At 41.7% G+C, this 27,641-nt stretch overlaps 3 protein-coding genes across 8 annotated transcripts in view; all 3 read left to right on the top strand.

Annotated features, from left to right (window-relative positions):
- The first annotated feature begins 279 nt into the window (after positions 1 to 279).
- On the top strand, positions 280 to 3,867 carry LOC139335402 (uncharacterized). 2 transcript variants are annotated; one of them, XR_011602421.1, is made up of 5 exons: positions 280 to 535; positions 1,175 to 1,515; positions 1,609 to 1,689; positions 1,768 to 2,788; positions 2,867 to 3,867. XR_011602421.1 is itself a non-coding variant. In XM_070968999.1 (3 exons), the coding sequence occupies exons 1-3, from the start codon at positions 1,200 to 1,202 to the stop codon at positions 2,046 to 2,048; spliced, it is 678 nt and encodes a 225-aa protein (XP_070825100.1). In that variant the 5' UTR covers positions 1,116 to 1,199; the 3' UTR covers positions 2,049 to 2,222. The 2 variants fall into 2 exon arrangements, 1 of the variants encoding a protein (XP_070825100.1); XM_070968999.1 differs by lacking the exons at positions 280 to 535; positions 2,867 to 3,867 and having other exon boundaries at positions 1,116 to 1,515; positions 1,768 to 2,222.
- Positions 3,868 to 4,300: 433 nt separating this feature from the next.
- Positions 4,301 to 18,846, top strand: csad (cysteine sulfinic acid decarboxylase). Of its 2 annotated transcripts, none has more exons than XM_070968820.1 (15): positions 4,301 to 4,424; positions 14,407 to 14,580; positions 14,672 to 14,817; positions 14,905 to 15,031; positions 15,114 to 15,221; positions 15,859 to 16,081; positions 16,217 to 16,296; positions 16,623 to 16,677; positions 16,867 to 16,983; positions 17,096 to 17,160; positions 17,380 to 17,461; positions 17,568 to 17,767; positions 17,930 to 17,981; positions 18,073 to 18,162; positions 18,409 to 18,841. In XM_070968820.1, exons 6-15 carry the CDS (start codon positions 15,926 to 15,928, stop codon positions 18,580 to 18,582), a joined length of 1,071 nt encoding a protein of 356 aa, XP_070824921.1. In that variant the 5' UTR covers positions 4,301 to 4,424; positions 14,407 to 14,580; positions 14,672 to 14,817; positions 14,905 to 15,031; positions 15,114 to 15,221; positions 15,859 to 15,925; the 3' UTR covers positions 18,583 to 18,841. The 2 variants fall into 2 exon arrangements, with proteins under 2 accessions (XP_070824921.1, XP_070824920.1); XM_070968819.1 differs by having other exon boundaries at positions 4,319 to 4,424; positions 15,114 to 15,204; positions 18,409 to 18,846.
- A 505-nt stretch (positions 18,847 to 19,351) lies between these two features.
- znf740b (zinc finger protein 740b) overlaps positions 19,352 to 27,641 on the top strand; it is a 60,144-nt gene continuing 51,854 nt past the window's right edge. The window contains exons 1-7 of one of the 4 annotated variants that reach the window (XR_011602419.1): positions 19,352 to 19,451; positions 21,488 to 21,640; positions 21,802 to 22,035; positions 22,708 to 22,836; positions 22,928 to 23,057; positions 23,219 to 23,337; positions 23,510 to 24,763. Coding sequence is in view for 3 of the 4 variants with exons in the window: in XM_070968978.1 (XP_070825079.1) it covers positions 21,596 to 21,640; positions 21,802 to 22,035; positions 22,708 to 22,836; positions 22,928 to 23,057; positions 23,219 to 23,337; positions 23,510 to 23,659 (807 nt within the window). In the remaining variant the exon portion in view is untranslated. Of the gene's footprint in view, positions 19,452 to 20,459; positions 21,641 to 21,801; positions 22,036 to 22,707; positions 22,837 to 22,927; positions 23,058 to 23,218; positions 23,338 to 23,509; positions 25,735 to 27,641 lie in introns of those variants that run through there. The other 3 variants (XM_070968978.1, XM_070968980.1, XM_070968979.1) reach the window with 3 other exon arrangements.

Consider the following 27,641-nt stretch of genomic DNA (forward strand, 5'->3'; position numbering starts at 1 on the left):
TTTATTATATATTACTGTATAGGGTTTGTATATTATATATACTGTACATATCACATTATCAGAAATATTGTATTTCTTATTCATACCAATAACTTTATATGTTGTTCGCACATCATATGGCACATTTCTTAAATCTCTTATTGTATTGTCTCTCTTCTTATTTTATTGGTTTCATTCAAGTGGTTCTTTATCTTATGTTTTCTTGATTTTTTCCTTAAATAAAAAGCTCTCCAAGTACTTTCCTCACTACTGAGTGCAGTGTGTTATCAACTCCACCAGGTGTCGCCAAATCCTCTCAGTCGTGGCAGCTTACTGCAGCTAAACCATCCATCCACTGGAGGGAGGCACACAGAAAAGAAACGCTGGCACAGACAAATGATTCAGGCTGCAGTAAAGAAGAAAAGCCAGCGGGAGTAACGAAGGAGACTCCGTGATCAGAACCATGTCGACAGCGGAGATGCTTGCTGGCTGTCTGCTGAGACCTCTGTTCGTTTAACCGTGTTTTTCTCTATTAGTGCAGCTGTTACAGTAAATGGTAAGAGTCTTACTTCGTTTGTTCCGTGAACAGATGCTATGCTGACTGAAACCAGGAAGTCCAGACATCAACACATAAATACTGTTGTCATGCAGTTTCATCATGTAAAAAAGCATTGATGAATGATTGAGAAATATTGTGTTGAATGAAGCTTGTCCTCAGCTGTTCGTAGCTCTTATTTGATCAAGCTGAGTGAGACATTGATGAGTTGCTGCAGACTGAGAGTGCGCACCAGTCGGTCTGTAGATGAACTTAAACAGACTATACTTGTATGTGCACATTGTTCACATAAAAGCAGTAACTGAGTTGGTAAACAGCATCACAGTCAAGACCTCCTCCCTGCTGTAGCCACATATATCTCATTACATTCAGATATGAAATTGTGTTGCAACTTGTCGCCACAAACATGAGTCGTGTACAGTGATAGAATAAATGTGAGAATATTATTATGTCCTCGCTGTTATCTATCAATATCTGTTAATCAAAGACAGTTAATATGTACACCATTACCTCATTGTGAGAATCTAAATGGGAAATAACATGAGGACTAAATGGAAGTGAGTTTTGTAGTCAATAATCATTTTACAGTTATTTCACATTTGAACTGTGCTTTCATTACTCATCACTTTAACTTCTCAGGAGCTGATTTTAGTGACATTCAGCAATGACTGAGGGACCAGCAGCTGAAGTCCAGCTACTCAGGAGCCAGAAGGCCAAGCTAATAGAAATTCTAAGCGCCGATGCCGACTTTGTCCTGCAGCACGCAGACTCTCGCTGTCTGCTGTCTCCTCACGGCTACCAGCAGGTGAAAGCTTGCCGTATTCCCAGTGAGAAGGTGACAGACCTGCTGGATCATATCATCCAGAGGGGGCCTGAAGCAGCACAGGGTCTGCTGGAACTACTGAACGACCAGGTGCTGCAGGACACCTTCCCACTGCTTCACTTTATTAAAGATCTGCAAGTCAACACGCTGCCGTCAGGTAGAACAAAGGTTGCTCCGCATTGTCAGTAATCTCATTAAGAAATACTGTTATATTTCTCTATTAAATTCAAAAGTTTTCTCTGTTTACAAGGCAAAATACAAACATCAAGAAAGAGACAAACACCTCCTGATTTGCAAGAGATCATCCCATCCAGAAAGATCTGCAACAATGGTGGGTCACACTCCACTCACAGCTATTCCTCATTGTAGGACTGTCACTTACTTTATCCACCTCTGTCTCATGGCACAGGCTCTCGCTTGGTGAATGAGAAGCAGCTGATGACGGTGGCTCGCACCATTGGTAGATCCTGGAGAGAGATTGGCAGACTGGCTTTGGACGTCCCCTCTGTGAAGCTGGAACAGATTGAAGAGGACCATTCACTCCACGTGGAACGGGTGTTTGCTATGCTGCGTTACTGGAGCAGCTGCCAGAGGGAAAAAGCCACTGCTGCTCACCTGCACTCCTTGCTCAGTCAGAAAGACTGGGCGCTGCCTCCTGAAAGCATTGACTTTCTGGTGGAGACTGACTGAGGCCCTCTGGTACTGCTAACACTGAAACCCCTTTTGAAGGGTTCTTACTGGAAATTAATATGTTTCTCATCTAGGGCTGAACAGTTAATTAAAATATTGCAAATATGGCCGGGTGCAGTATTCAAATCACAGAAGCTGCAGTTGGTAAATAAAGGAACAATATGCCCCAACATACCAGTGCTGTATATGTGATGCATTGTGGTGCTACACTGATGCTCCAGTCTATGAATCATTACGCTTGTTTGGTACAAGCCCCAGCAGAAATCACATCATCATTCATCATCTTCTTTTTTTTTCAGTGAAAATGGAGTGCAAAAGTTACCATTCCCACTGAAATCCTGACTTTTTTGTATACTGTTTAGCTCTGTCCTCATCATAGAGATTGCCATTCCCTATTAGGAAAAATACAACACTTGAAGACGTTACTACTTCATGGAATTTCCCCACAGTACCATTGGGTAAGAGGCCTCGTGTTCAAGGACAGTGGTACACTTATCATTTTACCACCTTTCTATGATAGTGCAGCTTTTATTACGATAATATAAAAAACAGAGTTTAGTCTTTTTTATTGATCGTGTCTGCTCTGGATTATCAGTAATCTTATTAAGAAATACTGTTAGATTTCTATATTAAATTCAAAAGTTTCCTCTGTTTACCATGCAAAAAACAAACATCAAGAAAGAGACAAACACCTCCTGATTTGCAAGAGATCAGCCCATCAAGAAAGATCTGCAACAATGGTGAGTCACACTCCACTCAAAGCTATTCCTCATTGTAGGACTGTCACTTACTTTATCCACCTCTGTCTCATGGCACAGGCTCTCGCTTGGTGAATGAGAAGCAGCTGATGACGGTGGCTTGCACCGTTGGTAGATCCTGGAGAGAGACTTGCAGACTGGCTCTGGATTCACTCCACTTGGAGCAGGTGTTTGTTGTGCTGCGCTAATGGAACAGCTGCCAGAGGGAAAAAGCCACTGCTGCTACACTGATGCTCCAGCCTATGAATCATTATGCTTGTTTGGTACAACCCCAGCAGAAATCACATCATCATCTTCATTTTTATTTATTTTTATTTTTATTAAAACAACACTTGAAGACATTACTACTTCATGGAATTTCCCCAGAGTACCATTAAGCAAGAGCCCTCATGTTCAAGGACAGTGGTACACTTATCATTTTACCACCTTTCTATGATAGTGCAGCTTTTATTACGATAATATAAAAAATAGAGTTTAGTCGTTTTTATTGATGGTGCCGCTGTACTGATTTTCATTATCCATTTATTCAAGGAAGAACTGGGAAAACTTGTTTCGTTTTAATGTAAATACACAGGGGCATTTACAGTTTTTGCCTGTTGCTTGAAGACTTTTTGCAAAACTCTACACACAAGCAAATAAGACATAACACAGGGAAATAAACCATTCACATCTATGTCAAACTTAAACTCTGCTATCAAAACCTAACAATCCTTTATCAAATTGTCACTGATTACAAAATGATACTCACGTGCATCATACGAATACACTTTCAGATTAGCAGCAACACACTAGTGTATATAAAACACTGCAGTCTTTCATTTTCACTGTTTTCTTTCAGTTTCTCAGAGCATTCTGTAAAGCTCAATGCAACACTGTTTGTTACACAGTTTTTGTTATGTTTTTTTCCCAACAAAGCTTTTCACAACAACCAAAAATGAAAAATACTCTAATAGAATTACTGTAAGGTTACAAATTACATCAACTCAATACTGTACATTACAGTAGTATACGGTACAGTGCATGCAGTAAAGAGAAAATAAAACAAAAATAACCCTTACCCTAATAACGCTTACTCGATTTATGTCGATGAATACTTGCAAGTATTTGTTGCCGTAGCCGGTAGAGATGGATTACATTGTTTGCTGTGACTATTTCTACAATGACAAGTTCCTGCTGTTGGGTGAACAGGCATTGCTGTCCACCCCAAGAAGGTCATCTAGCCATCCTGTAGGAAAATGCAACCACAAATTGTTATTGGTTTGGTTCTTTTTTACAGTAATGTATATACTGTACTTTACTGTAAGTACCATACACAGTACTGAAACATCTCAATATAATCACTGCATGTTTCACAAAACGTTATTGTATTTACAGTACTGTACTGTATACTGTACACAGTACTGTAACATCTCAATGGTACTGTGTTGCCTTTCAGGCATAAATCTGAATAGACTTTTATTTTGAAAGAGCTCTTATTTTGAAGGGCAGTTTCTCATTAATGTTCCTGGTTCAGACTTGTTTTGGGTCAGTAGTTTGGGGAGGCTAGCTGAATTACTACCGCACATTTCTGTGTTCAACTGCATGAGTTCATCATTGTAAACGCTGCAGAGGCAACGTCGTAAGTGAATAATTTCATGATTACATTCATAAGTTAATGCTAAAAAATATTGTTTACATGAAAAATGTATTTGATTTATTTGTAATTAAAAACGTTTTATTTACATTTATGTAACTAAGGAAAGCACGTTACAGAGCTAAATGGTAAATTTCATATTTGTCTTTGTTATAGTTTTCACTCTGACCTTTTACAATGAGGGAAAGAGCCACTGTAAAGAGCAACTAAAGCTTACTACGACACGTCTTCATTTATAAGGAAGAGTTTAGCTAGTTGTATAGCTGCAGTTGCTACACTGCAGTGAGGACAACATAGTGAAAAGACGTTAAAAGGCTGGCATTGTACATTGTGATGAGATGGAAGCTAAACAAAGCGACAAGATTTCAGTGGCTAGTAGAAGAAGTTCACGGTCAGAAATTATCTGATCTACAGCATCAACTAGCTCATTAATACATGCACGAGCTAAAGCAGAGGCAGCTAGAACATGTCTGGTATTTGCTGAACAAGAAGCTAAAGCTAAAATAGAGAGAGCTGCTAAGGAGGCAGAGCACCAGAAAGAAAAGGCTGACAGAGAAGCCACATATCAGCTAGAAAAGGCGAGGAAGGATACTATGCTACTATTCGCAGAGAGGCAGCAATAGCTGAAGCTGAAACAGCTGTGTGGGAAGCAGCAGACAGTATGGAAAATTATATGCTGTTAGATGAAGCAGGTCTTGAACAGGTCAGCACAGCCCTTCTATCCCCAGAGGGCACCAACAGCTTCCAACACTGGACCCACGACCGAACACCTGGCGCAGTATTTGGCTCAGCAGGACCTTGTGAGTTCAGCTTTATATCAGTTTGACGATCAGCCTGAACATTATCGTGCTTGGCAGTCATCATACATCAGCGCTACGCAAGGGCTAGGCCTCACAGCTAGTGAGGAATTGGATTTAATGACAAAATGGCTTGGTAAAGAATCCAACAACCACGTCAAACGTCTGCGGTCAGTGTACACAACAAACCCAGCCATAGCACTCACAAAGGCCTGGGAACGCCTCCAGGAATGTTATGCACCACCTGAAATAATTGAAAAGGCTCTTTTCGATCGATAACTTCCCAAGAGTCTCAGCAAAAGAACAGATGATGCTACAGGAACTAGCAGACTTGTTCATGGAAGTGCAGTGTGCCAAGGAGGATGGCTACCTCCCAGCTCTCTCCTACCTGGATACCACACGTGGCATTGAACCCATAGTTGCAAAACTGCCTTATGGGCTTCAAGAAAAATGGATTTCAGCTGGTTCAAAACACAAGGAAGAAGACAGAGGAAGATTTCCACCATTTGAGTTCTTCAGCAAGTTTGTGTGAACGAAGCTTGTAAATGGAATGACCCTAGCTTTGCTATCCCAAGTACTAGTGGCTCACCTGCAAAGTCTGAAAAAACCTTCTTTAATGGCACATCGTACCCAATTTCAGTCCACAAGACAGACATTGCCCCAACAAGCCCAAGTATAAACAAAAGTGCCAGTGACCTGAACAAAAGCTGTCTAATACATGGCAAGCCACATCCTCTCAAACAGTGCAAAGCCTTCAGAGCCAAGAAACTAGAGGAAAGAAAGGCCTTTCTCAAAGAAAAAGGGATCTGCTTTAAGTGTTGTGGCTCAACTACTCACCTTGCTAAGGACTGTCCAAACGCAGTTAAGTGTTTGGAGTGTGATAGTACCTATCGTGACTCTGCCATGCACCCTGGATCTGCACCTCAATTTACAGCCCCCTCAACTCCACCACACAACAGCGGGGAGGAGGAAGAGAGCAGCACCAGTAAAGCTGTTGTTAACTCAAACTGCACCAAGGTCTGTGGCACAGGAAACGTTGGCTGGTCATGTTCCAAGATTTATCTTGTGAAGCTATATCCTAAAGGTCAACCAGACAAAGCTATCAAGGCCTATGTCATCCTAGATGACCAAAGCAACCGGTCGCTAGCAAGGTCCAGCCTTTTTAAGCTGTTTAACATCGAGTGCAAACCATACTCTTGCTATCTGAAGACATGCTCTGGTGTAGTGGAAACATCTGGAATCAGGGCTGAAGATGTCGTGGTCGAATCACTTGATGGAAAGGTCACAATCCTTCTCCCACCATTCATTGAGTGTAACAACATACTTGACAAACGCTCTGAAATTCCAACCCCAAATGCAGCTCGTCATCATCCTCATCTTGTCAAGGTAACAGAGCACATCCCAAAGGTCAACCCTACTGCTGAGTGCACAAAGTTCGGGAACAAGTCAACGGCCCCCACAATGCTCCCTTTGCCCAATGCTTAGACCTGGGATGGGTGCTGGTTGGAGAAGTCTGCTTGGGGAATGCACATAAGCCAACAGTCAACACCTTCAAGACGACCGTGCTTGACAATGGCCTCCCTACTCAAACCCTGTACAAACTTCTTGCGCATCAAAGAAAAAGTTCAGCAAGACAAAGAGACAAGAAACAGGATTTCAGAGATTAGCAAGTCCGTGGAAGGAACATTGGGGCAAACTGTTTTCAGTCACACCGAACGTGACAAGAAGCTGGCATCTTCTATTGAAGATGGCATCTTTCTGAAACTAATGGACAAAGAAGTCTACAGAAATGAATCAAATAGCTGGGTGGCTCCACTCCCATTTAGGCAACCTAGACGACACTTGTCTAACAACCGAGAACAAGCAGTCAGACGCTTTGCATCACTCCAACATAGCTTGAATAAGAAGCCCAACATGCAACAGCAATATGTGGCTTTCATGGGAAAAATGTTGGAGAATGACCATGCAGACGTCGCTCCAAGACTAGAAGAAGATGAAGAATGCTGGTACCTGCCAACCTTTGGGGTGTACCGTCCTCAAAAACCAGGCCAAATCAGGGTGGTGTTTGACTTGAGTGCCAAACATTTAGATGATTCACTCAATGATGTACTGCTTACTGGCCCCGACTTCAACAACTCTCTCCTCGAAGTCCTGGTGCGGTTCCGTAAGGAATAGGTTGCCATCTTGGCAGACATACAGCAGGTGTTTCACTGCTTTTTGGTGTGAGAAGACCACAGAAATTATCTGAGATTCCTGTGGTACAAGGACAATGATGTGACAATAGAAATCATAGACTACAGGATGAAAGTTCATGTTTTCGGCAACAGCCAGTCCCCAGCTGAAGCTATCTATGGACTCAGAAGAGCAATCAGAGAGGGTGCACGAGAACATGGGACTGACACAGTCAACTTCGTGGAGCGCCACTTCTATGTAGACGATGGCCTTCGTTCTGTGTCAACTAATGCTGAAGCCATCGACTTGTTGAGCAGAACGCAGATGTCACTGGCTGAATCAAACCTCAGGTTTCACAAGATTGCCTCCAATAGCCAGACAGTCCTTGAAGCCTTTCCATCTGAAGACTGTGCTGCAGTTGCAAAGGATGTAGACTTATGTGGAGAGGCTGCACCCACTCAACGCAGTCTGGGTCTGCTGTGGGAGGTAGCAAGTGACACATTCACTTTCTCGGTGGCAAATGCCATCAAGCCATTCACTCACTGTGGTGTCCTTTCTACGGTGAACAGTGTTTTTGACCCCTTGGGTTTTCTGGCCCCAATCACAATCCAAGGAAGGCTCCTCCTTCGGGAACTCACCGCTGAGCAGTCTGAGTGGGACGTACCACTACCTGAAGATAAATTTAGTAAATGGAAAGCTTGGCAAGACTCGCTTCAGGAGCTGAGACACCTTCATGTACCACAGACATACACAGCAGCGTCACTAGACAAAGCAGTGCATACAGAGCTCTGTGTGTTTTCTGATGCATCTATTAAAGCCATTGGTGCTGTGGCGTATTTGAAGGTCGTACAGGAAGATGGACAAACTCACATTGGGTTAGTCATGGCCAAGTCAAAACTTGCACCTCAGTCTGAACCAACCATTCCAAGGCTCGAACTCTGTGTGGCAGTCTTGGCGGTGGAAATTGCAGACTAAATCCATGATGAATTGGACTTGAAGCTGGATTCCACAAAGTTCTATACTGATAGCAAAGTCGTCCTTGGCTATATATACAATGAATCTAGAAGACTTTATGTCAACGTCCATAATAGAGTTCAGCACATTCGCCAAACCACAAAACATGCATCAAGGTCTATCCCTGCCTCACTCCTGCCACAGACTACATGGTTAAAAGGCCCTAACTTCCTGCTTGACTCTCCCAACGAGCCAAATTCAGTCCAGTCCTTCGACCTGGTTAAAGCAGAATTGGACGTGGATTATCTGTCCACAAGTGATGAGCTGTGCCACAAAGCTGCAAGAGAAAGGCCTCAGCATAGAACGCTTTCTAAAGTTCTCCAGCTTCAACTCTCTTGTCCGAGCTATAGCACTCCTAATTCACATTGTGAGGTGCTTTAAGCTCTCCAAAAGCATGGACAAGTGTAAAGGGTGGCACAGGTGTGATCAGTCTCAAACCCCAAATGAACTATCCCTAGCAAAGGAGGTCATAATTGCAGCTGTTCAGAGGAGAGCATTCTCAAAGGAATTTGAAGCTTTGATCACGAATAAGCCAGTCCCTCTAAATAGCAGACTTCATCGTCTCAGTCCAACCTTGCAGAACAATTTCATCTGTATTGGAGGCCGACTAAAGAACGCTGACCTGGACACTGGAGAGAAGAACCCCATAATCCCCCCAAAGGATAACCACCTCTCCTTGTTGCTTGTCAGATACCATCACGCTCAGGTCAAAAGGCCATCACCTGACAGAAGGAGCTGTCAGAGCAGCAGGTTTATGGCTCTTGGGAGGAAAAGAAAAGGGCTCATCAATTCAGTCTTACACAAATGTATAACCTGTTGCTAACTCAGAGGCAAAATGCAAGAGCAACGCATGGCAAATTTGCCTCCAGAACGCCTTCAAACCTGCCCTCCATTTACATATGTGGGTTTGGATGTCTTTGGACAACTACTGTCTGACTGCGGCACTTGGAATGAGCAAAAACCATCCAGACGCCACGGTGCAGAGGTACCTAAACCAACAGCGGTGCTCATGGAATTCAACCCCCCATACGCCTCACACATGGGTGGTTCTTGGGAACGTCTCATTGGGGTGGCCTGAAGAATCCTGGACTCAATGCTTCTTGAACAGCACACTCGCCTAACCCATGAGGTTTTGTGTACACTAATGGCAGAAGTGACAGCTATTATAAATGCAAGGCCACTAATCCCAGTTTCTAATGATCCTGAGGATCCATTCATTCTGTCGCCATCAATGCTCCTAACCCAGAAAACCGGAGTCCCACCTCTACCAGGAGACTTTACAGATAAAGATCTCCTCACCAAGCAGTGGAGGCAAGTACAGGCTCTTGCCAACAGATTCTGGAGTCATTGGAGTCGAAAGTACTTGCCAACCTTGCAGTGCTGCAAGAAATGGACCAAATCTTACCAAAACCTGCAAGTAGGGGATGTTGTCCTTCTCAAAGACAGTCAAGCTCCCCGCAACAACTGGCCTATGGCTATCATCACAAAGGCCTTCCCTGGAAAAGACGGAAGGGTGAGGAAGGTGGAATTGAGGACCACAAATCAGGGACATTCAAAAACCTTCTTCAGGCCAGTCTCAGAAGTCGTCTTACTTCTTACTAAAAACTGATGTTCAGAGACTCATGTAGTCCATGGGAGTCAATTAATGACCTCACAGAGGTCAGGCGGGGAGTGTGTTGCCTTTCAGGCATAAATCTGAATAGACTTTTATTTTGAAGGAGCTCTTATTTTGAAGGGCAGTTTCTCGCTAATGTTCCTGGTTCAGACGTTGTTTTGGGTCAGTAGTTTGAGGAGGCTAGCTGAATTACTACAGCACATTTCTGTGTTCAACTGCATGAGTTCATCATTGTAAACGTTACAGAGGCAACTTCGTAAGTGAATAATTTCATGATTACATTCATAAGTTAATGTTAAGAAATTTTGTTTACATGAAAAATGTATTTGATTTATTTGTAATTAAAAAGGTTTTATTTACATTTATGTAACTGAGGAAAGCACATGTTACAGAGCTAAATGGTAAATTTGTCTTTGTTATAGTTTTCACTCTGACCTTGTACAATGAGGGAAAAAGCCACAGTAAAGAGCAACTAAAGCTTACTATGACTCACGTCTACATTTATAAGGAAGAGTTTTGCTAGTTGTATAGCTGCAGTTTCTACACTGCAGTGAGGACAACCTAGGTACAGTATTATGTTCTGTACTGTACTCTATGTTTGTAGAACTTCCAATTTTTGTTGCAAAAGGAGCGTTAGCCAACTATTGCTTAGCTGAGGCCTATTTGTGGCTGGCTGGTTGGTGTTCAGCTTTGTAAGTATTTTCATGTGTGTGTCTAAGTATTTCCAATTACCCAGTGTGTTTTGTATTTTAAATGGATGTGTTTTGCCAATGGTACCCTGAGATTTCATTTATGAATGAAGTGTCTTATGTATGAAACAGTAGTATGAAGTGTGTTGCAAAATTGCAACTAAAGTGCAAAGCAGCACTTTTGTTTAGGGTATGGTTACTTCAAGTTTTGTTGCTTTGGTCTAAGCATGTGTCAATAGTGTTCAAGCAATGAGCAAAAACTGTAAAGACGAGGATGACATTTTATTCCTATATTTTCACATTTTCTCTAATGTTTTGTTCAACACTACATTTTTGTGGGAGAAAATGTAATTTTCTTTGAATGCGCAGATTAGGAGTTACTACAGTTATGCTGACATGTTCCCCACTGACCTACATTGGTCTTAGGCCACGTTTACACGGAAACGATCTGAACACAAAACGCAAAAGTGGGGTTATGTTCTCGATTTTTATTCCACGTTTAGATTACCGTTTTTTGGGGGGGAAATCTGCATGCATACGGTGATGCAAAAAGTGTGTGGAATCAGAGAACGTAAGGGACAGGCTCTAGCAGATTGAAGCACACTTTTGCGTTTTTGCCCTTTAGACGGGAAGGCGATGGTGGAGCGTTTTTAAGATTTCCACTCTGGAGGGCGTATGCCATCACCATCTAAACGAAAGGCACAGCCGATAAAATATTTAATTGTTTTCACCCAGGAGCGTTGTTGTGTAAACAGGGCCTTAGATTAATGTACCAATGTTGTGACCATGGGCGGTTTGTGTATTAGGACGATTTGGGGGACGCACTACCAACGGGAAAAAGAGGGAGCAGCAGTCATAATCAGTGTTCTAGACATTACATCTGTCAAAAATGTCATTGTCCAATCAGACTTAAGTCATGCTTCACATGGTCCCGCCCCTTTAGGGGCGATTTCAGTCAGAACAAAAATTGCCCCAGGTGTCTCTCATAGTCTCTCATGTAAAATGCATTTTTTTTCAAATATCAGAGCTTTCAGTGCAATCTCAATGGGTTCCGGGAGGGCTTGCACTTACGCGCTTTCGTCATACATAACTGAGAAAAAGCGGGCAGCTTCTTCGATCAAGTCACTTACTACTCTCAAGATGGCTAGAGTTCAGTGCAATTCAGTTGTGTCTTTGAAAGGATTTCCTTTTACTCGGCGTGCAAATCCAGATAAATAGACAATAAAACAATCAGGACCTCCAAGACCAAATTTAATCATTAAACAAGTTTCTACGGGGGGGGGGGGACCTACACCCGAGGATTTTCATACAAATTGGTATGAGCGAAAAGCAGTCTTAGCAGTCTTCTGCTACCCTGAAGGTGGCACGGCAGACAGCAATGCTTGGACGTCAACTGGTGTAACAGATATGCATATCCGTCACATCCTCAACCGGCTTATCCAGTGTTTGAGCTAGCTTTGCGAGGCAGATGAAACTGAGGGCTTCACTAACCCTGGTATTTTTCTCGGAATGTTCGACTTCGTGTCACAGTTAGATGAAGTTTTTGATGAGCATCCAAAACATGCTATACATCGAAAGACTGTTCCAAACGAGTTACTGAAGTGTATGCTAGCAGTCATGAGGGAACGCGTTGTGGATGAGGTTAAATTCGCGAACTATGTCACCATCTAAGTTGATGAAACAACGGACATCTCCACACAAACAAAGTTGATTCTTGTGCTGAGATACATCGACAGCAACCACTCAGTCCATGCAGTCTTTATCGGACGAGCCCTCGAGAGCTTCATCTCCAGTGTGCACAGGGGCGGGGCTTGTGGACAGGCAAGCCAGGCAGTTGCTTGGAGCCCCCAGCCACTAGAGGGGGCCCGGCCACTTATTTACAACAATGATTATTGATAGGGGCTGCACGGTGGCGCAGCAGGTAGTGCGCGTGCCTCACAGCAAGAAGGTTGCCGGTTCGATCCCCGGGTCAGGCGGGGCCTTTCTGTGTGAAGTTTGCATGTTCTTCCCGTGCATGCGTGGGTTCTCTCCGGGTACTCCGGCTTCCTCCCACAGACCAAAAACATGCTCATTAGGTTAATTGATGACTCTAAATTGTCCGTAGGTGTGAATGTGAGTGTGAATGTTTGTTTGTCCTTGCATGTGGCCCTGCAATTGGCTGTACCCCGTTCAGGGTGTACCCCGCCTCTCGCCCATTGTAGCTGGGATAGGCTCCAGGCCCCGCAACCCCGAAAGGGATAGGCGGTATAGATAATGGATTATTGATAGGCCCGGGCTTTCAGGGACTTCTGTTGGCCCCTGGACCTCACTTTGAGAACAACTAATCTATTTTTTCAGTATTCATCTCAAATGTCCCAGAAATTGTGCATCTATGTGTGCAAGAGGAGAGGAGAGGCTGTCTGGAAAAAAAAAAGTTCTGTTCATTTTTAATATGTTATGTTCATGTTCATTTTTACAAATCTATACAAATGGCTAGGAGATCAGTGTTTATTTTTGCAAATCCATGGCCAGAATATCTTGTTTTTAGAAATTATTTTCTTGATCACTGTTTATGTACTGTTCATTTTCACAAATCTATACAACTAAAGGGCAGAATATGGTTGTTCAATCTTGCAAGTCTATAGAAATTGCTTATAACCAGTCAATTACTTGCATTAGAGTTTTCAGGAGGCTATCAAAAGCTCCTGCTCTCTTGGTGTTAATTAAGCTCTGGTGCACATATCTCCAATTCAACCATGAGGCCTTTTTGAAGAAAGTCATTAATGTGTATGTCAGAATTTGTTGGTTGAATCTAGTAGCACCTTATCATTGTGGCGTGGTCTTCAATGTGTATGTGTGAAGCAAAGGTGCACTGTCAGTGACCACATTAGGTCAAGCCTCAATTGTTTACTCGCTTTGGGACATGTCAATTTTGCATTTATAAAGTAGCACTTTGGTGATATCCTAAATACCAGAAAGGGTAGATCTTTGAGACCCAGCTCTCAAATATTTTTTCTATTTGTGATAGCCATGTTAATATTATTTATTTATTGTTGCAAGTCTGCACTTTCCTTTACACTCAAAGATAATTTGGCTGTATTACCTTTAAAATGTTGTAAAGATTGTGAAAGCTCTTGATCCTGCAATCTGAACAAATACCAAGATGCTGTATTTTTAGCTGAATCTGTATTTCATTTGTTTGTGGAAAGGCAGATTGTTTGTGCAGTGTTGAGGAGTGTTGTAAAGTTATTGTATTTCTATATACCACTGTGATATGGTATTTTGCTTTTGTAAGCCAATACTTTCAAGATTAGTCAATAAATACTTCACTTAATATGCTACCGCTGTCTTTATGTTGTTTCTGAATGTATCTTGTGTCCTGTTTAGCTATTTTACATCATGCATCATTGGATTCATGTAAATAATTAATATGTAGAATAATTTATTGTGGACCTGCACCATTTCTGCTTATGGAGGCTACTGGATGCAACTTTCTTCTATAGCTTTCCACCTGTAACTTATGTAGCTCGAGGGGAAATCTTACTGTTGTGTTTTGCCCTCTAATACACATAAGAGGGATCTCTGTATGAGTTAATCATCTAACAACAAATTGATACAATCTTGCTTAATGTACATATTGATGGGTCACAGGAGCCGCCACTGTTCTCTAATGTGTCTCCAATTTGTTCCCTTCATCTCAGATGTTACATAACTTACAAAGGGACAAAGGTTGACTCCCTCCCACTCCTACCATACTGTGCTGTTGCTTCGCAACAATTTGTTGCGTGCCTTGTCACCACAGCCATATAAAACAAGAGAGAGATCCACCAGCATTTCAGAAGCGTGTGTTATGGCAAACATGTTCCCGTTCTCATGTAAGTACAGTGTGCTATGTATGACTATTCTTGTTTGTCACTCTTGACTTTTGGAAGTGTTTGTTCATGTGCTTACCGGTTATAACAACAGCTGATGGGCAGGCAAAGGAACCATCTAATCTCCATGACCTGAACGAGCCTCTTATTGATCACTCCGAGGGCCAGCTCTTCTTGACCGAAGCCTTCAAAATTATTATGGAGGAGGTGCTCTGCAAGGGCACAGATGTGAAACAAAAGGTGTCTCCTGAAGCTTGAAATCACAGCAATGTCAAATTACTGTGAGTATTCTGAATGAAACTCATGATGCATGTTTGCCTCCTGCAGGTTTGTGAGTGGAAAGAGCCGGAGGAGCTGGCCTTGCTGCTGGATCTGGAGCTGAGGGCCACAGGAGAGCCACAGCACAGGCTCCTGCAGAGAGTAAAGGATGTCGCCAAGTATAGTGTCAAGACAAGTAAGACAACCAGGGACGTTTAGTTGGACTGAATAGATATTAAATGTTCTGTCATGATTGGACTTTTTTTTGTTTATTTCAGGTCACCCACGTTTTTTCAATCAGCAGTTTGCCGGGGTGGACTATCATTCCTTGGCAGGACGATTTCTCACTGAGAGTCTCAACACTAACCTGTAGGAATATGACAAAAGTATATAAGCACATAATCATACAGTGGATGCATGGAAAAGTCTGTGAAAATAGAATGCAAATAATGCAATAAATAAGGTAACGTGACTATGTTAGGCAGTGGTGGAAGAAGTGTTCAGATCTTAAGTAAAGTAGAACAATCACTAAATACAAGTCCTTGAGTTAAAGTAAAAAAGACACAAAATGTTCACAAAGTACTGAAAGAAATAGCAGTTGTTATGGAGAATGGTCCAGTGTCATACTATTATATATCTTATATTTTCAGATTTTTCATAATATTGATGAATAAACATGTAAAGAGCATGTTAGTGTTGTTTCTATTCATTTTGGAAGTATTTCATACACTGATGGGCTGTTTATTTTATTAGATGATTATGTGTTCTGTACACAGTACCTGAATCTGGAAAATAACAAGTCAAATAAAGATAATGGAAAAAAGATAAGTACAGTTTGCTGATAATACCTCCGTACTTTTATATATGTAACATTTTTAATGCAGGACTTTTACTTGTAGTGGAATATACTGTTACTTAATAAAGTAAAGGATCTGGATATTTCATCCACCACAGTAATTATTTTGCGACACAGTAGGAACTACAGCTTTAAAAATGATGAGACATTTTGTGTGTAAACTGCAGGTATACCTATGAGGTGGCCCCGGTGTTTGTGCTGATAGAGACTGAGGTTCTGAAAGGGCTGCGGGAGATGGTTGGCTGGACAGAGGGTGATGGTATTTGCTGCCCTGGTGGTTCCATCTCTAACATGTACGCTATAAACCTTGCACGCTACAAACTCTTCCCAGATGTCAAAAGCCGGGGGCTGTCCGGTCTCCCACGACTGACCATCTTTACATCTCCAGAGGTCAGTTTGTTAAACACTGCATGTCTGAGGGATTGATGACACTGTGTCAGAGGTGTTTATTGATTGTCACACTGCATTTTATGTGTTGTTTCTACATAAATATGATTGAAAGATGTATTCCTCGTGTTTCCCCAGAGCCATTACTCTGTGAAGAAAGGGGCTGCTTTTCTGGGTATTGGGACAGACAATATCATCTTGGTGAAAGTGGATGATGGGTAATGTGTTGTTAATTTTAAGAACTGAAACAAATGATCAACAAAGTTGTCCATTTACGGAATCAGTAACTGTTCAAGTCAAAATAGATAAATAAAATAGATAAATAGGTAAACTAATACTTAAAATGAGCAATTTGAAGACGCCACCTTGGGCTCTGGGAAAATCAAATTGCTCACTCAAATTTTCTTATTTTTTTTCCCACTATTTTCCAATTCTTTATGAATCTCGGGGTTCTATACAGTTAAAGAGATAACTTGCTCAGGGTTTTTTTTGTTTTGTTTTGGGTTTTTTTTGCCTCTTATCTATGCTCTCTGGTGTACTTCAGAGGCCATATGATTCCAGAGGACCTTGATGAAAAGCTAAAGCTGTCAAAATCTCAGGTAAATTCACAGATGCTGAGTAAGTCTTCAGAAACATCAGTTTTTTGATGTTGTTTGTTTCTGGGTTTTGATGATTATCCATGAGATACAGAATAAATAACCATAACATTTGCGCATTTTGTTCATCCTGCACACCACAAAGCACAGAGAGGAAGAAAGCTGTGCTTACTTTCAGTTTGTTTCTCGCAGGGTGAAGTCCCGTTCCTTGTAAGCTGCACAGCAGGGACCACAGTGCAGGGTGCATTTGACCCACTGGACCGCATCGCTGATGTCTGTGAGAAACACAAGCTCTGGATGCACGTAGACGTGAGTCCTCCTGTGGAAGACAACAGCGTGTGTTTTGTTTAGCCTTTATTTTGTGAAGCTACTGTTGTATTTGTTGAAATTTAAGAACATGAGTTTTGTTGTGTGTTTTCAGGCTGCCTGGGGAGGGAGTGTGCTCTTTTCCAAGCAACACAGACATCTGATGAAAGGGGTGGACAGGTATTCATACACTCTTTCCTTCATGAGGAAGGCAACATTTTGCCTCTACAAGACATATCAAAGCAACAGACACAGCATTGTTTAATATGTGTGTATGTTTTCTACTTCTACTTACTTTTTCTACTGTGTGTGTGTGTGTGTGTGTGTGTGTGTGTGTGTGTGTGTGTGTGTGTGTGTGTGTGTGTGTGTGTGTGTGTCTGTGTGTCTGTGTGTGACAAGAGCAAATTCAGTAGCCTGGAATCCACACAAGATGCTGATGGCCGGCCTGCAGTGTTCTGTCCTGCTGCTGCAAGACACCACGGTTTGCTTTCCAAATTAACTGATATGCATCATACTGTTTTCTAACAAGTAGTTTCATGTTACTTTTTCAGCATCTTTGACAATCATGAACTTGTGCTTGTCCTCAGAACTTGTTGAAGCAGTGCCACAGTGCCAACGCCACATACCTCTTCCAGCAAGATAAATTCTATGATGTGAATCTGGACACTGGGGATAAGTCAGTGCAGTGCAGCCGCAAGGTTGACTGTCTGAAGTTATGGTTGATGTGGAAAGCTGTTGGCTCCACTGGCTTTGCAGAACGTGTAGACAAAGCTTTTATCCATACTAGGTAAATGAGGCATGCAGCTGTAGCACATCACAGTAAATTCTAAATTATCTCATCTTCAAGGTGAACAATTTCAAAGCACTATCTAGTTCAGTTTTTGCATGTCATGATAATTCACCCATTTATCTGCACATTGGCTGTTTAGAAAACTTTACTCTCCTGCAGGTATCTGGTGGAGCAGATGAAGAAACGAGAAGGGTTTCATCTTTTGCGTGAGGTAAGTAAACGTCTCAGGCATACTGTGAAAGATGAGTTGTTTTTCCCTGCTCTATTTTTGATTAATTGTCTGTATTTGTCTCCATGGACAGCCAGAGTTTGTGAATATTTGCTTCTGGTTTATACCACCCAGTATGAGGGGAAAGGAAGGAAGTGCAGATTACCAGGACAGACTGGCAAAAGTAAGTTTCTGTTTTACATCAGTGCACCAGGAATATAAAAACTAAAGTTTCCATGATTTAGATTTTCAATTCCTTCCTTCTCTTGCACTCACACCTTAAGCATTCACATTCAACCTATTAATCAGTTTGCACGCCATGTTAAAAAACATGGAGGCCATCACCATCCAGTATTTCCCACGTCTGTGCAGCTCACCTGAATCTAACAGTTAACTCTGTGTGTGTTTTCTTTTATTCTCTTGTTAACAGGTAGCTCCAGTCATCAAGGAACGCATGACGAAACAAGGCACTATGATGGTGGGCTACCAACCTTTGGGAAACAAAGTCAACTTTTTCCGTGTGGTTGTTCTCTCTCCACTGCTTTCCCAGAGAGATATGGACTTCTTTCTTGATGAAATTGAAAGACTGGGGGATGATTTGTGAACAAAAGCACAGTTTATAAGATACGGACCCCTTGTCTATCTAGATTCCAAGGCAGTGCGTAAATACTGCTGTTGTAATATCACAAATCATGACAAACAACCTCACTGTACCAGTTGAACAATGTGATTTGCTTAATATAGGCAGCTGAAATGTGAGGACCATGGACCAAACTGCTGTACGAATGAATGAATAAATAATCGGCTTTATTTCAATGATGTTTTGAAACATATCCAATTGATTAAACATGCTAAAACCGGTTCACCCGACTCTTTTTTGAAACCATTATTACTACTGTAGTAATTGTGATGATGTATCCTTTTGTATTTTAATTTTTGTCCATTGTATAGTTTCTGAATGGAAGGACTCTAAACCCTGGATTCAGAGACTTCAGAGACACACACTTTCACACACTCTAGTCTGCCATTAATTTCATCACTGTTTAAATCTACAAAACATTACAACACAGTGAATAATGCCCATCAGAATTCCAGTGGCCAAGGTGGTGGCTTCAAATGTCTTGTCAAACAGTCTTAAGATAAACGGTCTTTAATTAATTATAGTGTGAGACAGGGAAAACAACATAATCTCATATTGAAGAACCAGCAAAAAACAATTAATTTTAATTCGGTTATTAAATAGCTGCTGATTAACTTTCTGTCATCAAATAATCAAACGATCGCTCTAATCCCTCACAATTATGGCCGCGAATGTGGGTCAGTCCGCTTGAGTCACGTGTCATGGCGTCTGACCAATCACCGCTCTCTCCAACGAGCACTTCCGGTGGCGTTTCCTGTCAGTGTTTGTAAACTGAAGAAAAAATTGGAAGTGCGACAAGAAATAATAATCAAGAAAACTGTAAAAGTCGAAAGGTAAGCGTCCGGTTTTCCAGCATCTTCCACTCGCGGCTTTTTAAACGTTTTCTAATCCGCTGCTGGTCTCTTTCTAGCGGCTGTAGCCGCTGAGGGAGCAGTTATTTCGTGGTCGGCGCTGAGCCTGCACACCCTGGCTGGCTGTTGTTGTGTTGTCTGGGGCGGGGGGTGGGGGCTCAGTCATACAAGAGTTGTCCCACAACCCAACTGCTGGCTAGCTAGCAGGTTAGCCTTTTCTACTGCATTTAGCAGAGACTCTTACTTTGAATCGATATTCTGAATATCTGAAGTAGAAACACTAAACTGTCTTCCGGGGCGCCGTAGATAATACTTCAGCCCCGTTTGACTCGCGAAGCTCACTTTTCCGGCAGGGAATCAAACGTTTGCAGGATAAGTCGCTAGCTAGCTCACTGCAACCATCCTGTGAACGAGTTCAGCAAGATCACAAAACCACATGCTTACAAATGAAAATAGCCCACAGCCCAAATGATTCCCAGCTCAAAGATTAATTCATCTAATCAAAGCAAACATGTTTCACCGAAGTAGTGAATAACCCAATCAATAACACTGATTACTATCAGAGGTTTTATGTGTGGTCAGTGTTTATCTGCTGTATTAATTTGCAGCCTGTTAGAGGTTAAGACATTAACGTTAACACTGCAGTAATTAAATGGCTCCCTGTGACCTATTCTTTTGTCAATTATGTTGTGGTTCTATGTTAAGATGCCTCGTTGGCTGGGAATTTGTGTGTTTCTATCAAATCATCTGCACCCCACGGCCACGGATGCTAGTTTTGGCTCATTCCTTTTATTAAGGCCAAACTGCTACGTGCCCTGTCTAGTCTTTTCCATGTGGTGCATCCACTTTGTGATAATAACGAGCAGGAATTGTGTCGTTTTGTGAACAGTATTGATTACAGATGACATATATTGGCAAGTTTTGGATGGAACATAAATTCTAACCAGGAGTTAATCCTGATGTCCTATTCTTAATACAACATGCTTTGTTGAACCAGTCACGCTGAGCATTAAAATGCTAACTTAAATACTAAATGATGAAAGAATATTTGTTTCTCAGTCTGTAGTTTCGTAGGTATTAACTGCTCAAGAAGTTGGATATTTTCTAAGATACTTTTATCCTGAAATCATCCCTGTACTCTGGAAGTTCAACTGTTTAAAAATACTGAGTGACATTAAAGCCTACTCACTGGGGGTAATAGCATGTGTTTGTTATGTTTGTACTGCATATATACAATGTATTAAGTTATTTTTACACTGTGCAATGGGGTCGTGTAGAATTGCATCACAAGTCATTGAGTATAAACCTTCATTGCATCTGCAGCCTCGGTGTCATTGCCAGTTCACTGCATAGTGTTTGACTACTGAACTCTTTGACGGCCCAGTGATTCATTCGTCAGTTTGTGCTCGGAAACTGTACTCGGGCAAAAATCAATACAACTGTCTTAGATGAAGACTTATTTAAGACATTATCTGCATGAATGTGCTGTGAAGAGTCAGTTCATCAGACATCCACGGTTATATGAGGACAAACTAAAGCTTTCAGTCAGTTTGGAAAACATCACGTGGCCTGAATCCCATTTAAAGATGCCTTTAACAGTTTATGACAGATGAGATTGTGTTTTACAGGATGCTGGCAGCCCTCAAACAGAAGCTCACAACACATTGTTTGGATACTTGTCTTGTATATATCTCAGTCTCACCTCACATATGAAGCATTTGTTGGATTAATGCATCATACCCACATATATGTATTTATTCTTTTTGAAGACTGTTTTCATTTTCCCATTACTTTTCTCTCTCTGCCTGTTGTGTTTTCTGTCACCCATGGAAAACGTGCCATGCACCAAACCATTGGGGCTTTCTTGCCTGATATACATATAGACACTGGACCTAAATTTCCATCATACATCCAGATTTGGTGATTTGTTAAATCTAAATGGGATCAGTCTGGTTTTCCAGCTCCTGATTCCAGTCAGTGAAAATGTTAGCCTTATGTTGTCATGCCTCTACTTCCAGGCTTTGGCCCCTGATGATTTGTGTGGGTGTGGTCTCTTCTGTTACCTCTCATCCTGAGTGAAGCCCCCTCTGTTCCCCCCCAAACACACACGCATTCAAACCACGGCGATGACACACCATTCCAACAACTCTGTGCGAGACCATATGAAATGGGTCAGTGGAAGTCTCTTCACCTCCAGAATCACCATCATGATGCCAGTGCATTTCTCTGTTCCTCCCATTACTCAACTCCCTCTCTTTCCCCTGACTCCTTGTCTCTGTGAGGAGTCCTCTGGCCCCCTTTTTCTGCTCTGACATGTTGTTTGTGTTGCCAGGCTGGGTTGCTGGGCTGCGAGGCGGTGCTATCCAGCATGGCCCTCATGCAAGCCAACAACATCCCAGGCCAGAAGAAGATGATGTCACCCTTGGGTCAAGGGCACAGGGCCAGTCCTGAGAGCCACCAAACCCACTCGCAACACACTCACAACCACCACGGACACCAGGTTCACCATGGACAAACCCACCACAGCCACATGGGCCAGCCTTCAGCCGGCAGCTGTCCACCCCTGGTAAAAGAGAGGAACACTGGACGGGGTCACTCTGAAAGCCTGTTAAAGCCCCAAGCTCTACTTACAAAAGTTAAAATTGATTTGCGTTAACACGTTAATAACACAATATTTTTGACAGCACTAGTGATTATACATAATAACGACCTCACTAATTAGCATTTATTGAAAAAAGCTGGCATTTTCAGATTCCTAACTGTCCGTTAATGATGATGAAGCAGCCGGCATGAGGTGATTACGTTTGACACTGCATAATTGCAGGTGTACATCCTGTGCTCTGTCATGGCTGACAGGGCAAAATGTTCAAAAGTGTGGGCTGATTTTAAAAAATGTAGTGAAAATGCAGCTAAATGCAGTATATGTAAAAGGATAGTTGCAAGTAAAAGGGGTGACACCAGCAAGCTCAAGCACTTTTTAAATTATTTTAATTTATGTTTCTAAATAATTGCATAGACAGCATCAGTTATACATCAGCCTCAGCTTCGTCTGTGGAGAGAAGAAGTCAGAGATGCAAGTCTAACTCATTGCATAAATTGTTGTCCTGTATATGTGAATATGCATTTGCTGCTTGATAGCAATTGAGCATATTTTGACTTGTACCACAAAAGATAGCTGTTTTAGTAGCAAACAGTGTGGTACAGCACAGTTTACCTGCTTCATTTCTTTCTCCAAAAGTTAATCCGAAAAGACGGAGATTATCACTCAGCAAGAATGATGGATGGAAAGGACATGCAGGCAAACCAGAATATGCAACCTAAGAAGAAGCACAAAAAATCTGGGTCCTCGAACAAAGTTAAAGTGGAGGTAAGGACGGTTTCAAAGCTGCAGTTTGAAGTATACGCACATGCATGTGTTCAGTTCAGTTCACTTCCAACTCATTTGTTATTGTATTTAGCATTTACTCTCACCAATCAACATGGATGACGATAGTTCCATGAAAGTCCAGAAGAACTTCATCTGTGACCACTGCTATGGAGCTTTCCGGAGTAGCTACCATCTTAAGCGACACATACTCACACATACGGGTGAGAACTCACAGCTCACATCTTCACTTCAGTGTGGCCTGTCCACCCTACTGAAGCATGATTAAACTACAAAACAAACCATAGACTCACCATCTAGTTATTTGAGAAATGGAATCTTTTTCGTATTTCATATTATAAAATTATTATTATTATGTTCACAGGAGAAAAGCCATTTGCTTGCGACGCATGTGATATGCGGTTCATTCAGCGTTACCACCTGGACAGACACAAGAGGGTGCACAGTGGAGAGAAGCCCTACCAGTGTGATCGCTGTCATCAGGTTAGTTAGCCACTGTGTCAGTGGAGCTTATATACTTTACATGTACTTTTGGGTTCCTGCATATTAGTTTCGATCTTACAGCATGAAACAAATCCATCTGTCTTAGCGGTGTCAGTAGCAGTGTTGCGCAAACTTTGACCTGAAACCCCTGTTTTTCTTTGCCTGGCTCCAGAACTTCTCACGGACAGACAGACTGCTGAGACACCGGCGGTTATGCACAGTTGGGATGAGCAAAGAGGAAAGCCAGTACTCACAGGACACATCTGCCCATCCAACTTCCTGGAGCCCCCTACAGCCTTCCAACAACCGGCTGACTGTCTGACCCCCAGCCTCCCACAGAGACCCGACAGACAACAGCAGTCTGCAGCTCAGTGACATCACGCATTGGAGCTCAACAGTGCTGCAACCTGAAAACAGCCTAGCTTAAACACAACCAAACTTTAGTTCGCGCTCGCCAGCTCCTTCATAGAGCTTGATAGTGGATTTTTGTACTTTTTTTTAATCTACTGTTATGTTCATGATACAGGTAAAGACGAAGGACTGATTCTCAATCTTGGACAGCAGGTCATGGTTTTCCGTATTACAGTCACCGTGTTACGACAATAACTAAATGAAAAACGCACACGTCTCTTTTTTATCAGAAAGGTTACACATATTTTTTGGTATTGCTAACGAGGGACTGCAAGTATTTCTGATTACACTGACAGTCAGTGTATCATGCAGCACCTATTAGGCGCCCTAATGACCTGCAATCAGCCCAGCGATGCCCTCGACTAAATACGGACAGTTCACATAACCAGTGTAACTTTTTAGTCTTGGAGTTCTCCTCGTTTTGTGTTCTTCATGCTACTGCTCATGAGCAAAGGATCACAGCAGACTTGTGGTGCGTGCTGCCTTCAGGTAGTAGTTAACCAGCTATCCAATACTGTAGGTGTTGTGTGAGTAACACATCTTAAGTAAATGTACTTTTTGATAACACTGACCTAAACATGAAAGGAGCTAACTACAGAGTAACATGCAAACTAGTTGTCCATTTTTAACCCACGTGCAAACTTTTTTCCCCCAACACACAAGTCTTAAATTGATCTAAAATCATTTATTTCCAGCTAGTTGTTTGACTGACAGAATAACGGCATTGTCAGTGACGATGAAAAACACTAAAGGTTGTCTAGATGCTCCTGAAATGTTACATTTTCAACTAATCTTGGTGTTAGGTAAGTTGTGTAGCGACTGTTGGCTCACACATTCACTGGTCTACCTTGTTTTAGAGGGAGTTCGTCCCAGCTGTTAATAGGTTACACTGGTTGAAACACAGCACAAGGCTGATTTCAGTCCAGAGTCCAGATTTTTTGATGCTCGCAAATAAAGTGAGTGAGCTTTTTTAGAATGTTAACTGGACGTTGGAGCCACCTGTTGGGAAAAAAAAGTGTTTCTTCTGTAATACCCCCCCCCCCCCCAACATAAATGTGTTATGTTTACTGTCTTGTTTCTTCCTGCTCTGTTCAGATTCTCCTGACTTTGAAACTTCCGTCCTTTCAGAAGTATTTTGGTAAGCGAGGCCGAGTCAGCATGTTTTTAGGGTTTAATTCAAAGCTCCTGATAACAGACCAGACCCGGTCAAACAGCTGGAAGTATAATTTGGCTTTCTTTTTGGGCTCACCTCCGCCTCGACCTGACTGAATGTGATCTGAAAACAGTGCCATGTCGTTTCATGTTAAACCCTGAGCATCTTCAGTGAAGGTGACTAATTGTTCGCAGTGGACAGGGAAATTTAAGGTCCACGTGGCGTTTTGTATGATGATAGCCTACATTTTGTCAAGTTCAGGCCTCTGTACCATGAAACCAGACTGTAAACACTGGACCGAAGATGCTAGCTCAGTTGTAGAGGATCGTATTGTAGAGTGGTACTTCTGTTGTTAGATTATGTGAAAGGAGTTTGGGGCCCACCACTGACTTGTCGACTTTAATGAAGTTAATATATATTTAAATTGTATTAGGGGTAGAAAATAGTACGTATGGGACCTACACTCCAGAAGAATCAAAGTATTTACAAAGTTATAATCCTTAGTCTGATGATTTGTTATGACAGCCGAAAGCCTGCAGCAAGTCATCCCTAAGTTTGCTGTTGGGAGTAAAATAAAAGCCGCAACTCTTGCCCTTTTAGTTTAGCAGCCACGATTAGTCGGCATATTTTTTCATTTTTCTTTTGCATGTGTTTGTCAGAGGATCTTGTATACATTTTGGTCAAGAGATTTTTTTAAATGTGAGCCCCACCTTTTTTCATTTCAGGAGTGAAGTGAAATCAGTTTTGACTCAATCATACTGTAGTATGGAGTTTGTAATGGAGTTTTAGGGCCCAAAGTCTCAATAAAGCTGTTCCACTTTTTAAGCAAATGCATGCTGTTCACCTTTTCATTTGTCTTCTAGAAAGTGAGACTGAATTTCGGTCAGAATTGTCGTATGTTAGGATTTTGCAGTGTGAAGTACCCGTAAATGATCATGACATGTCAGTAGCCTCCCATGAAGCCTCAGTCAACATAAAATTAGTTATTATTAAATCATTGTTAATTATTTCTCCTCAAATGGCACATTACTTACTGAATCTTCCAGACTCATCAGAACATTTAAGAAACATGTAATGCACCATCTGTGTCAGCAGGTGGCATCAACGACCATATGAGGGCCAGCTTTCTCTCCAGCACAGTAATGAAGATAAAAAGATTTTAAAACGTTGTTCCCAGATTGATGGTAATTCAAAATGATCACAAAAATGCTCTGGATGACCAAAACAAACAAACAAACAAACAAAGAATTAAGAGTAAGTACTTAATCCCTCCTGGGGAAATTCAATTCTGCACACAGTTGTCTTGAATGAGATCGGATAATCCTTACTGTCCTTACTGTCCCTTTAATAATACGCTCTTGTTTTATGGCAGAACAGTGTTGCTTCACATATGAGAAAGCTTTGGGACACAGGTGTGTAGACAACAGAAGCAGAGAGATCAAATAGTTTATTATTATCAGTCAAAAAGGGGAATCAGCTCCAGTCTCCACTTGTATTTGTCTTAAATACCAACTTTTGGGTCAGAAGACCATCAAGCTACAATGAGAAAAAGCAAAAGCATCACATAATTGACAGTTTTGAGTGAGGAATACAAGCCAATTAATCAATATACACTGTGAGGTAAAGGCACAAACACATGTTTTTTGGTTGATAAGAAAGTTGAAACAATTAATTAATTATGAAAATGGAGGGATTAATTCTCTTTTAATTACCACCAATTAATCAACTATCACAATGACACCCTGAGACTCAGTCATGTTACTTCAGTGTGTGGATACAAAGCCTTGTCTGCACCACAAGAGGGAGCTGTCTCCTCAGCTTCTGTCTGTCCACAACATTTCATCAGACAGCAAGAGACGGCTGGTACTGTGCAGAGACATGTGCTCTGACGTTTTCAGAAGCCTTTATTTAGTGATCATTAAACCTGAGACAATAGATGATCAATACGCCTCTTCCATCAACCAATCACTGACATCAGAGCTGGTTGGAAATAAATGACCCGAATTTGATGTTGCATTCCACTACTTGCAACTTGCAAAGTAAAAATTCAGGTACAAGCAGTTTCAGTCAAAATAGTCACATTTCAGAGTTGATGAATTGGCTCGTATTCGTCACTCAAAGCTGTGTCAATCATGTTACGCTGACCAAAAGTTGGTATTTAAGCCAAATGCAAGTGGAGACTGGAGCTGATTCCCTTTTGACCGATAATAACAAACTTTATGTTTGATCTCACTGCTTCTGCTTTGCAAATCTGATTACAAAACTTGCCAAAAATACACAGCAGTCAGCCTTGATTTGGATGTAATCATTAGCGAACACAGTGTTTTGCTGACAACAGTTTTACGAAGTGTTCCCGAACTCATGTAGCACCATCCTTTATACAGTCATGTGTTCACAAAGTGGGGAACCTCATCCCATCCTTGCTTGTGAACGACTGAGCCTTTCCAGGATGCCCCTTTCATACCCAATCATGATACTATCACCTGTTACCAATGAACCCGTTTACCTGTGGAATGTTCCAAACAGGTGTTTTTGGAGCGTTGCACAACTTTCCCAGTCTTTAGCTGCTCCTGTCCCAACTTGTTTGAAAGGTGTTGCTTCATCAAATTCAGAATAAGCAGATATTTACAAAACTCGTTGAAGCTGATGAGGTCAAACATGTAATATATTGTCTTTGTGCTGTTTTCCTGTCAAAAAGTATGAGCAAATTATCACATTCTGTTTTATTTGTTTTAAACAG

The sequence above is a fragment of the Chaetodon trifascialis genome, chromosome 8, assembly GCF_039877785.1.
Source record: "Chaetodon trifascialis isolate fChaTrf1 chromosome 8, fChaTrf1.hap1, whole genome shotgun sequence".
Lineage (NCBI taxonomy): Eukaryota > Metazoa > Chordata > Actinopteri > Chaetodontiformes > Chaetodontidae > Chaetodon > Chaetodon trifascialis.

What these genes read in the sequence shown, in the direction of transcription:
- LOC139335402 (XM_070968999.1), top strand. Translation starts at nt 1,200, where the DNA reads ATGACTGAGGGACCAGCAGCTGAAGTCCAGCTACTCAGGAGCCAGAAG. An exon ending in AGTCAACACGCTGCCGTCAG is followed by an intron (nt 1,516 to 1,608) that starts GTAGAACAAAGG and finishes TCTGTTTACAAG; the next exon opens with GCAAAATACAAACATCAAGA. An exon ending in CAGAAAGATCTGCAACAATG is followed by an intron (nt 1,690 to 1,767) that starts GTGGGTCACACT and finishes CTCATGGCACAG; the next exon opens with GCTCTCGCTTGGTGAATGAG.
- csad (XM_070968819.1), top strand. Translation starts at nt 14,556, where the DNA reads ATGGCAAACATGTTCCCGTTCTCAT. An exon ending in AAACATGTTCCCGTTCTCAT is followed by an intron (nt 14,581 to 14,671) that starts GTAAGTACAGTG and finishes TTATAACAACAG; the next exon opens with CTGATGGGCAGGCAAAGGAA. An exon ending in AGCTCTGGATGCACGTAGAC is followed by an intron (nt 16,984 to 17,095) that starts GTGAGTCCTCCT and finishes GTGTGTTTTCAG; the next exon opens with GCTGCCTGGGGAGGGAGTGT.